The sequence below is a fragment of the Drosophila grimshawi genome, unplaced genomic scaffold, assembly GCF_018153295.1.
Source record: "Drosophila grimshawi isolate 15287-2541.00 unplaced genomic scaffold, ASM1815329v1 contig_311, whole genome shotgun sequence".
NCBI lineage: Eukaryota > Metazoa > Arthropoda > Insecta > Diptera > Drosophilidae > Drosophila > Drosophila grimshawi.
This window is the reverse complement of record NW_025063098.1, coordinates 18,485,199-18,500,021: the sequence shown is the minus strand read 5'-3', so window position 1 is coordinate 18,500,021 and position 14,823 is coordinate 18,485,199. Positions and strand designations below refer to the sequence as shown.

General features: G+C 37.9%; 1 protein-coding gene across 1 annotated transcript in view; it reads right to left on the bottom strand.

Moving 5' to 3' along the window:
- The window catches only part of LOC6567503, a 38,970-nt gene that overhangs the window by 12,248 nt on the left and 11,899 nt on the right, over positions 1–14,823 (bottom strand). Inside the window, exon 5 of the mRNA XM_032740123.2 lies at positions 8,083–8,462. Within this exon, the coding sequence (XP_032596014.1) occupies positions 8,083–8,462 (380 nt within the window). The remainder of the gene's footprint in view (positions 1–8,082; positions 8,463–14,823) is intronic.

Here is a 14,823-nt window from a genome sequence, read left to right as displayed (position 1 = left end):
CGTCCCGACACGTTCCTAATAAAGCCTAAGCCATTCGACAGATATTATCACAGTCAACTTGACCCGCACCAAGAAGCAAGAACCAAGAACCTCAAGCCCTACAAAGCTGTCAATTGCGAGCGTGCAATAAATAAAAATTACTGGTCCATAACGTTATAGAGATACAAGTTTTTGTCTAGTCGAGAGAGCGCTGGACTAGCCAGATACCCATCAGACTGGCAAAATGGAAATATGTATACAATATAACAACATATCACCTATATAAACTGCTATATATAGTATTAAAGTTGTTTGATGACCTCATTTTATTATTCAGGTCAAGTGTTCATTTTATATACTCCTAAGTATATTTAAACCTATTTACAAGGTGAACATTCCTTAAAATTTCCCAAGAAAAGTGATCCTTTTTAATTTGTATTTCAATTATACAATTGTTGTGAAATCTTCACAAAATATAGATAAAATGCTTGGAATGACAATATAAAGCGCATTTTATTATATTAATGATTTTTGACTCATTTCAATCAATTTTGAGTTGGACATAGAGCAATTTGCCTTATTTAATTTATGTTCTGCCAAATGTCATCCATTTCTTGTGTGTCATCTTACAGGGTATGGTGTAAGAAAGCCCTTTTCTCTATTCTTGATAAGTTTGCAATTGCACGATAATAAAATTTATGAAGCTACGCAGCGCTAAATTGCCAGAGCCCTACATAAATCAGAGCAGCGACTCGCCTGCTAGTCAGAGGTCAACTCATGGCGGGGGCGTGCCCAACCCGGGAGGGGGTGGTGGGGGTGTGGTATGGTGCACACAAAAACAACTTAATCCACTTAATAGAGGCGACAACAGACACTGTCAGGCAGCCGCAGTCTGGCGACGATTGCAGGTCCTTGTGCTGGCCACTCAGGCGTAAGCGCACACACATACACACACACACATAGAAAAAGGGGCACCGCACGGAGACGCCTACATTTTATCGGAGGGTGTCCCATCTGACGGTGTCGGGTCGCATTAAGTTATGCCGATTTTATCTGACATTTCGTGCTGTCATAATTGTCAAATCTACCACACATTAAAACCCACGGACGAGCGACGACTTCATTTAAATAAATTTGTCGCATCCTCAATAAAATCACACCCAAAATGGCAACAAGTCTGAAAGCACTCTCTCTCAGTTCACTGGCTACGGACACTCTGTCTCCGACTGCCAGCAAAAAGCATATTTTATGTCTTTTGTAAAATATAAAATCGCATTATGAGTGCGGCTGCGGATAGCCACCCTCTCTCGCTACATCCCTCCTCCCACAACCCCTTCACCAAACCATTGCGTACTCCAGCGGAAATGCCAATTGAATTTAAGTAACCAGACATTATGAATATCTCAATATTGTGGAGCATTCCGTTGCAAGTTAAATAGCAAGACTAGAGGGGGGTGGGGGGCAGAGAGAGAGAGAGAGAGAGAGGGGTGGGGTTCAGTGATAAATCATTTTCTTTTTGCTTGACCTTTGCCGCACAATCAGTCGCGTCGTCTTGGTCGTATTTAATGGCACTCTGTTTACTTCTCTGTTGGTTTACTCGATTCTATTGGTTTACACTGCCAAATCACAGAACTGATGTATTCATATTAATCAGATATGCAAATTACTGATTCGTCACCCCAACCCAAAATGGAAATGCACCAATGAAAACATTGGAGAAAATTAAAGACGAAAAAGGCGTATGTAAATTGCTAAAGATTAAATACCCTTGCTAGTTGTAGTTAACTTAAGTAAACTTGATCGATGAGTCGGTGTCTTAAGGATTTATGGATTATAAATAATAATAATTTTATAAAAAGATTAAATGAATATATAAAAAAATCAATGTTATGATACAGCTGGGAATAATAAAATATAAAATGGTACATCATTTACTGCAAGGATTGGGAAAAATCCATAAAAAGCCCAAGCAGATCACAAAACAATTTTAAAAGATTAATAATAAGGAAAGTAAAAAGCTAAGGGGGAGTGAGAAAGAAAATATTGTATAGATAGACAAGTCTCTAAAAGAACTCCCTGGTTATAGTATAATAAAGTATATTCATGAATATCCAGTCTATATGTCTATATAATGAGTCCAATTTCAGACATGGCTTTATAAATTCAGTTCATGATACTGTTAAGCCTGATATATATAGATATATCAACATACATATATATATATAATAAGCTGCACGACATATTCATAATGTCCCTTGTAAGGGCATCCAAATTGATTGCCGAAATGGCAATAAACGTTTTGACCGGGTCACTTGGCCATTGCCAACATTCGCTTCCTCAACCACCTCCCCCATTTAGAACTTCTTTGGAAAAAAAAAAAACAAACCCAAAACCAATAAGCCAGCGTTAAAAATTATGCAAATCGCGCCCGATTTGCAAAAAGTAACTTTTTGCTTTTTTGGATTTACTCTACAGCTGAGTGCTGTTGGGTCAAGGCACAAATCTGACTGTCAAAATAAAAAAAGAAAAAAGGATTTGGGTTTTTTGCTGTTGACTCTAATTGAAAAGTTGAGGTTCGAGGGTGTGTGTCTGTTTGCGTGGGCAGTGTTGGGGTGTTTGGGGGGTTTGGTCGCAAACTATTAACTTGGCTATTAGGAGTAAGAAACGTGTAGATGAGGCTATAAAACGCCCGGATTTCAATTTGCAAGCCTAAAGAAAGATCAGAATATAGATTTACATATATTTTGTGTTTGTTTGTTAGAGTATTATTGTATATATTAACTTTGCTAAGCTGGATGGGTCGGTCTTAGCGACTTTGCTTCGGCATTTACAAACTATCAGTTTTAAGTAAGCTAATTTGTTTGACACAAAGTCTTTGTCTTTGTGCTGACCTAGTTTTCTAAATGGATAGATGTAAAAAATAATAAATGTTATAATTGAATCCGCAATTAGCTAAAAAAAAGTTACTAAGTTGTGACAAATATTGTGACTACGTCATGATGCTCTTTGTAAATCTCTATTTGGATTAAAGCAACTTATTTGGGTCACAATCGCAGCAACATATGCGCACATGACGGTGGAAGGGTTAGAAGGGGGGGTGGCGGATTAAACCCCTTTGACCTTTGGGAGCATTAAGTTCAAACGTCGCACAAGTTTCTTTTTACAGCGATAGCATTTGACATATGTATCTACCACTATTTTGCTGTCCATTTGCATGCATGTGTGTTTCGGTGTATTTGTGTGTGTGTGTATGTGTGTGTGTGTGTGTGTATAGCTCAAAATCCGGATATATGGGCCGCCATGTGGGCGCTACGTGCTAATGGCGCACTTTGAGGCCGCCCAGCAAACGTGACAAACCGAAACTTCAATTCTCGAAACGATTGAAGAGAAAACCGAAAATCACATCAAGAATAGAAACAAATAAACAACTGTTCAGTTAATAGATACCCTGCACTCACATATAAATGTATGTACGTAATTGTGATTATCAAATATTATACTACATTAATATATATAATGACACAGTTTTTATAACCTTCGAGACTACCATCTACTCAAAGAGAAATTGAAAAATATATTCAAATGGATTATAGGGCGATTCAGGCGAGAAAGTCTGAATTATCAGATATACATATTTTTATTTTTATTTACGAACTGTCAGAGTACAATCAGGTAATTGAATAGATAATAGGGACTTAACTAGTTGTCTTCATATACGAGGAAAGTTATTCAAAGCTTAACCTCTTATATACAACTCAGATATACCCTTTTTATACAATTTGTATAGTTATAGGGTATAACAAAGCATTTCATTTGCATTGTTCAATTTAAAAGATTTTTGATTGATTCGACGCGCTTATCTTTGACTTGGCTTTGTAAACCGATTTCTTAGAAAACAACCTTTGGCTTACACACCGCTATCGAATGAGGTAACCAAAGACGGGGCCAAAGGTCACACTGAAAGCGGCTGAGGTTGGCTTTTCCCTAACTAGATTTGCATGGCTCGATGTTGATTTAAAAACAACAAGCAGAGTAAAAGTAATCGGTACATTCGACTTTAAGACATTTCAGACAACAAACGGGCATTTCTTGGAACTAGATTGTCACCAAAAATATACACACTGTGTGGGCACACAATTCGTTCTAAAATGAACATAACTTCAGTTGCGACAAACGACAACTTTAATAGGCGTTAAACTGTAGGAAAGACTACTATTTAACATTGTTGAGTTCATGAAATTACGAGAATTGTATGTGAGTTGCTTGCTATGTGAAATATCTTCGTTTCTCTCAACCAAATGTTGGGGAATGTGTCTCAAAGTGCAGCGTGGAAATGCCGGGAAAGGTCATCTTCAGTTGAGCTCTTATTGAAAAATTCTCTGTGCACAAATGAAATTTTCCGAGCAATTCGCCTTTGCTTATTGAGCAATGCACAATATTCACTTGGCCGGAAAGTTTCTCTTATTGACTGAGAACTTAAGCAGGAGTTTAGTTCTTTATGCATGACTGATTTTAAATAATTCAAGGAGTGCTTGAATTTGAAATGAGATATTTAGTTATTCTTATAATTTAGCGATTACACATAAATGGTTAAAGCACAATTTTATTTTAATTAGCAAAATCAACATAACAATATTAATGAGACTTTTCTTGCTTTGCATAATAACATTAACAATAATAATCACAAATATATATGTACATACAAATATATATACGGCAACTGGGTTACGTTATCGAAATTGAGCAAAACTTTTGCTTATCAATTCGAGACTAACAAGTTGCTCAAATTGTATAAAAGTCCCCCTTGCCACGATAAGCAAAAACACAGTAGAAACAAGAAAACAAACAAGAAACTGACTTGAAAACAATTTTCAGGTAATGTGCCACAACAAATTTGTGATGAATTCGCTTTTAATCAAACATTTAAAAGTTTTTTAGTATACAAAATAAAATTAAACTAAAAGAGAGAAACAGTAGCAAAACAAAACTTTGACTTGTGTATGGGCTTAATTGGATGGTTCTAAGTGCATTTAAGTGCAGGTCAAAGGATGGCAAAAGGGAAGCGGAGGGGTTGGGGTGCGTGGGTCTGTCGAAGCGTTAAGCTGTACGCCAAAGTTTTCTCTCATTTATTTTTCCTAGGAGCTACGTGAAACTTACAAACGGCATAAAAAATAAGAATGTTATGGAAACGAAAGAGCATTCAACTCAAGTTACCCTATAAACAGATTTGATATATTTTATATTCATTCGTAATGTGAGTTATTATCGACTTATTGAATTAAATTTCAATGATATAGATTCTTAATCACTTTATTTTTTATTAGTTTATTGTATGGTATAATTAGTACCTATTTAAATGCGTATTAAAAATAATTAGCTTTGTGAAAAAAACCTGTTAAACGTTTTTGAGAACGTATATACGTATATATATGTGTACAAACACATATAGACACAAATACCCTAATAAGTGCATTTCCTGTTTTACAGGGCATAAATAAAATATTGTAAATTCGTTTAAGAAGTTTTTGGACGTATTTTGGCAAACAAGTCCATGGGGGCAGCATTGTAATATTAATGTTCGGACAGGTCAGCCAGAACTAGTCGTGGAGCGTGGCTGCCAATTTAAGGCTGTCAGGTGCAGCCGCAAACAACAACAAAAAAAAACTAAAAGGGAACACATTTCTGAGGCGACTTTCTGGAAATGTGAATAAACTTTTCAAAACAAAAAACAATCAAGAAAAAAAAGCATGTTAAAAAATCGTCTTTGCGGTGAAAATGCTGCAATAGTTCAAGTTTTTCATGGCATTGCATATTTTAGCCACAAAGTTGCACACAATGTACTTATTTTCAATATGTGTATTTGTGTGTGTGTGTTGGAGTGTGTGTTATGCTTTTGCTTACCTGTTCATTGTGAGGTGCACTTAAAATTGCAACACAAACAACTTTGATGAAAACGACGAAGCGGCGACTACAAAACTGCGAAGACAACAACAACAGCAATGAAGAATAGCGTAAAAACAAAGTGATCAACGCGCAAAGCTTTTTAACCCAGCTTGCGGGCGGCATATCTGTGTGTGTGTGTGTGTGAGTGCGAAGGAGATGCAACTATAAAGTCTGCCCTGCGATTTGTTGTAATTATGCTGCCTTTGCCTCTGCCTCTGCCTCAGTCGTCAGCGTAGTCGCCACGATAGACACGTGAGTAAATTATTTGCAGTCAAGCGGATTTCGCGCACATTGAACGAAAGACAAACGCAAAAGCAAAAGTTCACTTTCGCTACTGCAGTTGCATATTTGTTGCAGCTGTTGTTCGAAGGTACTCGTGCAAATAATAACAAAAGTTGGACACGCAATGCAATTACAGTTAGATATGCCTCTGCTTGCTGTAAATTGCTGTTTTACTGGCACGTAATATTTAATTAAAATTGCAACGATCTGCAAATGCCAGTAGCAGAAGCACAAGCAGAGGCAGATGCAGAGGCAGCAACAACGGTAGTCAATTTCTTTTGCCTCGCGGCTGTTTGCTGTTATTGTTGTTGCTGCTGTTGTTGTTTCAACGTTTCTTTTTTAAACGAAAGCGACTCGTTTAGTTTCTGACACTGAGACAGTTCGCAAACACAGAGAAACACATCAATTTTTCGTTAAATTTTTGCTCACTCTCCGTTTGTCGTTCGCTCTGCGCAAACTCTCAGGCGTCGGCGTCGACGCAGGTAACTTTAGTTGTTGCTCTTTAGCTCTCTGTCTCTCTCTGAGACACACACAGATACGCACACATGCGCAGCTGCAAACAGGTAGTCGAAGACACTCACACAAACTCAACGAAGCAGAAACACAACGCAAGGCGTCGCGTTTTTTATTGCTTGCTTTTTCTTTTTTTCTTTTCTTTTCTTTTTTTTTTTGCCAATCGACTCAGAATTTCTGAAGCAATTTGCTTAACATAAGCCAGTTGAACTTTAATAAATAACTTTTTATAAACTTTAATAAACACTTTGCACAATTTGAATGCACTTTGATTTTCTTATTTGATTTCGTAACTGTTACCGAAGTCGACGCGCAGCGCACTGCGCTCTCAACAAAAGTCGCTAGTCAACTGAAATTGAAGTTGTTGCGCTTGCAACGAAAGCGACGGCGATAGCAACGGCATCAGCGACGGCTCAGCCAGAGCGTCAACGTCTTGGACGACTGAGCGAGCGTAATGGCCGTCAATGGTCAGCACTTCACAGTTAGACTATGCCGCTCTCAGCAGCGTTGGCGTTGACGCTGGCGTTGGCGCCGTCGCTGTCGCTGTCGCCAATTCGAGAACTTTGTTTAGCGATAAATAAATGCCGACGATCGTTCCTTCCTTAAAAGCTTTTCAGTTTTCGCAAAGCGAAGATGTCATTTCCCAGCGGAAGTGGCTGATAATGATAATCAATATGAAAATGAGTTGGATGCGGTTGAGGGGGGTTTAAAATTTGCAATTTAAGCAATAAAAAATGGAAATGAAATCAATTCGAATTACTTTTTTATTGTTATTTATTTATTTAATTTATTAAAATTCGCTTGCGCGGTCAATTGAGAAGTGGAATATTCCATGTTATTTAAGTCACTAAAATGCTTTCAGCCGTTTTTAAATAAAATACATTTGTCATTTTTTTGCACCCGTTTCGGTTGAAATGTTTCGAAATATAACTGTTATTATTATTATTATTGTTATTATTGGCAGTGATAATGTTTTTATAATCATGCATTTTGTTGCAGCTTTATATTATGCGTTCTGATTTAATTTAAATTTATTGCAACCCACGCACCCTCTTCCCGCCTTATCACACTGCGACCCCAGTAAGCCTCTGGGGACTGTGGAGCTGATTGGGGAAATAAAACGTTTTTATGCGGCATCAGGAGTCCAAGCAAAAGTGCGCATTTGAATTTAAAACATGCCGCCGCAGCTGCAAAAATAAATAAACCAACGGTTCGCCACCGATGGTGTTGATGATGATGATGATGAAAGTGCTGCTGCTGCTGCTGCTGCTATTCTCGCTGGTGGCAATAAGATCTTTGCCTTATCAATAAGACAACCGGTGCAACTAAAGGGGGAGTACAGTCAATCTAGGCAACTTTACTTACTATTAATGATTCTGGTCAGCTTGTTGCGTCGCGTTGACGACGGACTCAGCATGCTCTCCCGGCGACTGCTGCCGGCACTCATGCTCCCATTGCCGCCGCCGCCACCGCTGCCGCCGCTGCCTGGATGAGAATGTGCCGTTAGGTCGCCATAATTGACATTCAGCTGGGCGTGCACCTGTGCCGAGGCAGCCGTTGCTGCCGCAATGCTGCTGCACGTCGAGTACAGGCTGCTCGCCGAGGGACGTTTGCTGAAGGGTGTCGGCGCTGCTGTGGCGGCGGTGCGTGGTATATCCAGCGAGGGGCGTGGCAGCTCACTAAACACTATCTCCGCGAAGGAGTCAATGCTGGCCGAACGCTGCAGAGCGCTGCTATCCTTGCGCCTGCAATTACAAGAGTCAAAGAATACACTTAAAAAAAGAAGGCGTGCTTTTCAAATAAAAAAGTTAAAATTAATTGTTAATTTTTTCTTAACAAGCATTAATTCGTTTAATTTCGAATGTATTTTTTACATATAAGCTAGGCCGTTTTGCTTTAAAGGGAAAAAAGTTCTAGCTAAACTTAAATTTTTTTTAGTGTAGTAGTAGTACTTGCTCTCAAAGACCGTGCTAGGCTTGAGTGTGGGGCAGTCACTTTGATTGCAACAAGTTTGTTGCAAACTTATAAACTATTGCAATTACTTCAGCTTCACGCTACCCTGGACATTTTAATGACCATTAAGTGTCGCCAGTCCGCTTCACCGTCGTCGCGGTCACTGGCCGGCCTAGTTACCATTAACTTGGCCATTACCATAATGTGGACGCTGTTTTATGGCTCGTCGCTGGTAAAGAGAAAGCCTTGGGATCTACTTTTGCTGCTGCTGCTGCGGCTGCCAGCTGGTGCTAATGCCTTGACTAATATGGTGCTAGCTGCTGTTCTGGCTGTTACTGCCACATCCATTGACGTGTTCATTCTGACCAACACTTTCTTTCAGTCTGTTTGCCACTGCACGCTTCTAACATGGACAGCTTTATGACTTGCACTCGTACGAAGTGTAATTGTGTGTCCCCAAAAACCAGAGACACAAGTTTGTAGACATAAACTGCAATTCAGTGGCTCTTAATGGATTAATTTTGACTGCTGTTTGTCTGCGGATTATGAAGATGAAGTGGTCAACTGGTCATTGCCCCCAATTGTCTAGCAAAAGCAATGGTGCCAAAAATAATTCTTGCTTATTTGCAGAAAAAATAATAATTTTGACACGCAAGACTTTGATAATAATTATGACTATATCATTTTGATATAATTATTAAGTTGCTAAAAAAATAGTATTTGTACTACATTTAAAAGATAATAAATAAATAAATATTAAATTTAAACTTCAGAACGGATATTTTTTCTAGTTTCTTACATCAAAAAATATAAATAAATTATATTTGCTTGATTTGTATTATTTGTAGAAACTTCTACTATTTTAAATATGTAAATATTTTGTTCTGCTAGAAAAAGTTAGTTTCTTTTCATTGTTTAATAACTAACTGGCAAAAATAAGTCTGCGGCTTCGATAAATTAATTGACTGGTAAATTATCTCAATTTACTCCACAACTCACAACAGAACACCTTTCTACCTGCCAGAATGCTTTAAATATTTATTTCGGTTATTATAATCAGCTCAATAATAATCCGTCATTTGAGTTAATTATACTAAATTGACTTAAATGTGTTTTTGATGGCTAAAACTATTTCGAAGCTCCACAGCAACTCCTATTAGATGTCTATTCCTTACAGTCTCATTTACTTAACTGGCTTATCAATCATATTTGGAATATTCCTATTGGCAACAGAAAACTCTGCGTTGAAGGCAAAAGCAAGTGCTTTAAATTGCTCTTAAATATTTGTGAGTAATTTTGAATTGCAAGCAAAGAACCGATGTCATATGTCGCACTCTCTGACATTTCAGCACATTATTTGTATTAAGTTAATAGTATTAACTGTTTCAACATTATGGAAATCGTGCATAATTCAATAGACTTCATGGCAGGTAAAACACATGCTTTGCTCGCACAGACTGAGTAATTATATTTCAGCGTTTACATATTTTGGCTGGGAATTTAGCTATAATCGTCAAAGGAGCCGCCGCATTTGGGTTTGCAGAGTTTGTGACCTTATGCCAAATTCGCGGCCATAAAACATCACTCAACTTAAATTGTCCTTCAAAACATGCACCACATGTCGTATGCGCAACATTTTCAATTATAACCACAAAATGCTGTTTGCAATTAGAACTCTGGCTGTAATCCCCCTCTGCACGCGCACTGCACCCCTCTGCCTATGCCACACCCACATTAATCAAGTTTAAATCTACATGCATATGTGTGGTTCTGGATGAAGTGGGTGTTTGCACACACATGCTAATTGCGTTAATTTGAAACGTAAATAAACGCACAAATCTCAACCCCATCCAGACAGTAACGCAGTCAAATTGAGTGCTTCTGGGAAACATAAGGATTAAATGTACTCAGCAGAAGGAGATGCAGGCCAGGCTTACGATGCGGTGGAGCAGGCACTTACCAATAGAGATGGGTGAGTAGTTTTGCCAAGAAATCAATCAAGATATATATAAAAAAAAATGTTTATGCATTTATCACAATGAAATTTAGTTATTAAATATTATTGCTAACGAAAACAATCAAAAAATGTTTCTATTAAATATTTTGTGTAAGTTTTATAAATGATTTCTTTAAGTCTTTGCTATATAAAATTATTTTTTAAATATGTTAATGAAGATTAATTGACTGCATGCATTTGCAAATTGTTCAAGAATTGTATATGTATTAGCCTGTTTATATTATAATATATATCGTTTGTTGAGCCCTGACTAGAATGGAGCCTGTATTATCAAATGCGTACCCAGAGAGAAGCAGAGGACGCCACTCCCCCTTTGAATCTCAACTTTACATAGACGCAAAGTGGAATAAAAAAAAAATAAAATTTTAATTAATGAGAAAATTTCAATTCGAAGAAAGTCAGCACTCGCATTAAAAGCTGAGTACACCCTTGACTCTGATTATTATTTGCTGTCTGTCTTTTAATGATTTCTGGGTTGTTGGCATAAACCTAATACATTTCAAGCTACTCATTTTAAAAACATAGCAACACGAGTTCAAGTTACCCGCACTTTGCCCATATGCCTCATCATCTGTGATTAGTGTTCATCTTTAATACTTAATACCCTAATCAAATTCAACTTATTAACATTTTTCCCACTCTCGTCACGCTGCCATCTCTAGTTTCCTGCACACTGCAAAAAAAAAAAAAGAAAACAAAAAACAATTAAGTCAACTCTCAATTAGACACATACATGTGGAATAATTTGCCAACAGCTAAATACGCTTAATCAACGCAAATTCAATGAAATTACAACGCTTGCAAGCAGCATACGAAGCCCCTCGTCTCTCCACACCCTCTCTAGTGCCCTAACCACATCATCAAGCGACCCTCCTGTGGCGGGGCGGAGGGGGATTGTGTGAAAAAGTTGTCCTCATCATTGTGATTGTCGTGTTTCTCCTTTAGTTTAGTTGAGTTGAGTGGAGCGAGAGACTTCGCTTGCCACACACAGAACTTGCTACACAACACTTGCCACTTTCATGGCAGCGACTTTCAGTCATCTGTAGTTGTCAACTTGATGCTGTGAGCTTGTGTGTGTGTGTGTGTGTGTGAGTGTGTGTGTGTGTGTGTCTGTGAGTGTGTGTGTGTGTGTGTCTTGTGTGTATGAGTGACAAGCGGAAAAGTCTGCAATGCAGATGAGTTTATGGCAGGCAGCAAGTTGAGCAGCAGCAATGTCAATAGTAATCATTGTTATTAATTTAGGTGTGTGTTTGTCTTTGTGTGTCAGTTTACTCTACCAGGGCACTTTGACTGGTATGTAACTAACTGCCAACTAGCAATAAATCAACATGAGTAACAGTCAACAAAACACAAGTCAAAACTATTTTGGTAGGGACTGTACGACAGCTGATTTTCCTGTCAAATAACTTTTGTTTTTGTTGTGCAAATAGTTAGTTCATATTTTGATATATAGTTTTAAACGTTACGTGACATTTGACCTTTCAGAGGGAGTATTTAACTAACTAAATAACTAGGTGAAACTAACTTTTCAGACTTGATTGTGACAACACTCAAGATTTGTATGGCACAAAAGTAAAATACCATAAATAAAATAATGTAAAAAACTGTAAAGTTACTAATCAAATTAAATGGATTCCATTTTGTTAAACATAACTTATACTCCCCACTCATCAACTGTTTTACTAAAGGGTATTTGTGAATTCATTTGGTTCGCTTGACATTGGGCAAAAACATTAACATGCCACTTCAGTTGACAAGGTTAGCTTCATTTGCCAACAAGTAAGGTGCATGTAAACGTGGCAAATCTTTCTACATTTGTAGACTATGACTTACTATGTGTGTGAGTGTGTGTTAACTTAGTGTGTGTGTGTGTGTGTGTGTGATAGTATGTTGAGTGTTTTTCTATGACAGGCAGGACAGGCAACTGACTGCTGCTGCCTCATTTGCAAGTTAGGCAAATTCCCATTTGAGCTGACAACCTGCAACTGATTTCCTGGGGCTCAATTGTTACCATATTGTGCCACACACTCTCTATAAAATACACAGAAACACACTCGCACACACATTGACACTCATTGCTGGCATTTTCTTAGCACACTTGAGCGTAAAATTCTCAAGAAATATGTGGCATCCAACTCCTGCCCTGCCCATTTTTACCACAACCACCCCCTCACACAGCCCAGTGTCAACCCCTTGCGATGCTTTTAAAACGATTTTGGCGGCGCTGTCAACTTAGTGTTAGAATTTCGCTGACTAATGCTGGCAACAATAAAGCTCCACATAGACGCCATGCAAATGAAAGGGGCTTGTCGCATGCCTTGCCTTATAAAATGAGCAAAGACTCAGTCCTCGGAATGGGACTTGAATGTGAATTGTTCTTTAATATGGCATTAATGATTTAAAGTTCAACGGGAGAGAAGAAAACAATTGAAAGGAAACAGGTAACATATGGTTACATTCGATTTACGGAATGTAGTTCATAAAGCTATAAAAAATCATGTTTTAAAAGTCTGTCAAAAAATACGATTATTATACAAACCAACCAAATATACTATATTCTACACCACATTGTTGTTGTCGGTTTGTTTCATTAGCATCAGCTGTTATGAAAAGGTATATTTTTCATTTGTCAAATTTTATATGGCAGTTGAAAAATGTGCCCACTCCCAATTCCTGGCAACTGTTCACATTTTATATCACATCCCATAGCCGTACATATTCTATCCATTTTCTCCATTTTGGCAACATGTGGCATCATCGTTGAGCCGCATAGGCTCTCTCGTCGCTTGTAATCACATGAAGCACATTTCGAGCAGTCGTCGAACCCAGAAGTGAGCTCTTCCCATTGTGTTCTTTCATTTTCAGTGAAGACATCGCACTACAGCAACTCATCAACAGCAGCAACAGCAGCAACATCAAACGACACAACATGAACTGACGGAAAATGATTCAAAAACAAGTAAGATTGATGGTGTGTGTGGGGTCCGACCAGGAGATACCCTGCGCATGGCATTCAAGTTTCGTTAATTGTTATTCAATTATAGTTAATTATAGTTTATCTAATTTTTGTGCTTGTACGAAAAATTAAAGCAGCTACCACAACACAACTATCTTTAGAAATTATATAAAGTTTCTAACTCAGCCCGGTGAAATAACCACCCGAAGTTGTATTTTTGATTGTATCAAAATATATAAAATTAAATTAATTTTGTTAGCTCGTATAAAATTGTCAGGAGTGCTTCAATTTGCGACAACGCAAAAACTTTATATTTCCGATAATAGTAAACTTTTGAAATGCCATCAAATAAATTCGATAAATAATTAGAGTGAAAATGTGTTTGTTTAATCAAACAAAGTTGTTTCGGATCAGCATAAAAGTTAAATGGATTTGCAGTCAGCTTGAATCTTTCACCTTATGAAGAGTAAGAGTGAGGATTCCAAATTGACAATTACCATGATAAGGTATAAGTCTGGAGTTATAAATTAATCATTGAAAATTTATAATAGTATTTTAATGACGACATAGTTTCTATAAAATATTTTCACTTAAGTTACTCAACTAAATATTTTGATTATTCTTATTGGAATATAGATGACATATGTTGAAAACTTTAAGCCACCCATTTGACACCTGGACTTAAAACAGAGTATTTAAAAATGGCGGCGTTGTCAGGGGCAATGGCGGCAACAAATTGTAACCGACATCGACGACATGAACTGTTGCCTTTTTTGCGCTTTTTTTTATATTTTGCTCTACGCAGGGCAATTTATAAAATTTTACAGTACATAACTCTAGCTGCCATTGACAGAGGCAAGAGAGGCGGTGCCACGCCAACACTTTGACTAGCTAATGAGCTTGCTCTACACACAGTGTGTGTGTGTTTGTGTGTGTGGCACAGGACGTATGCGCAATTTTTATTTATGCTTCCCGTTTGCTGAACTGTCAGTCTTCGGCTGTCTCCCAGCTAGCTGCAGACCTCAACACGCACAAAACTTGATCCACAGCGAAAGAACAAGAAATCCAAGTTAAGCCAAGCCAACGCGCTAAGGCGCTAAGGAGCTAAGGAGCTGTGGCTGTTGCTCCGGTGACTGCGGCAGGACACTGTTTTATTGGCTGGCTGCGTTTGTCCTTCGGC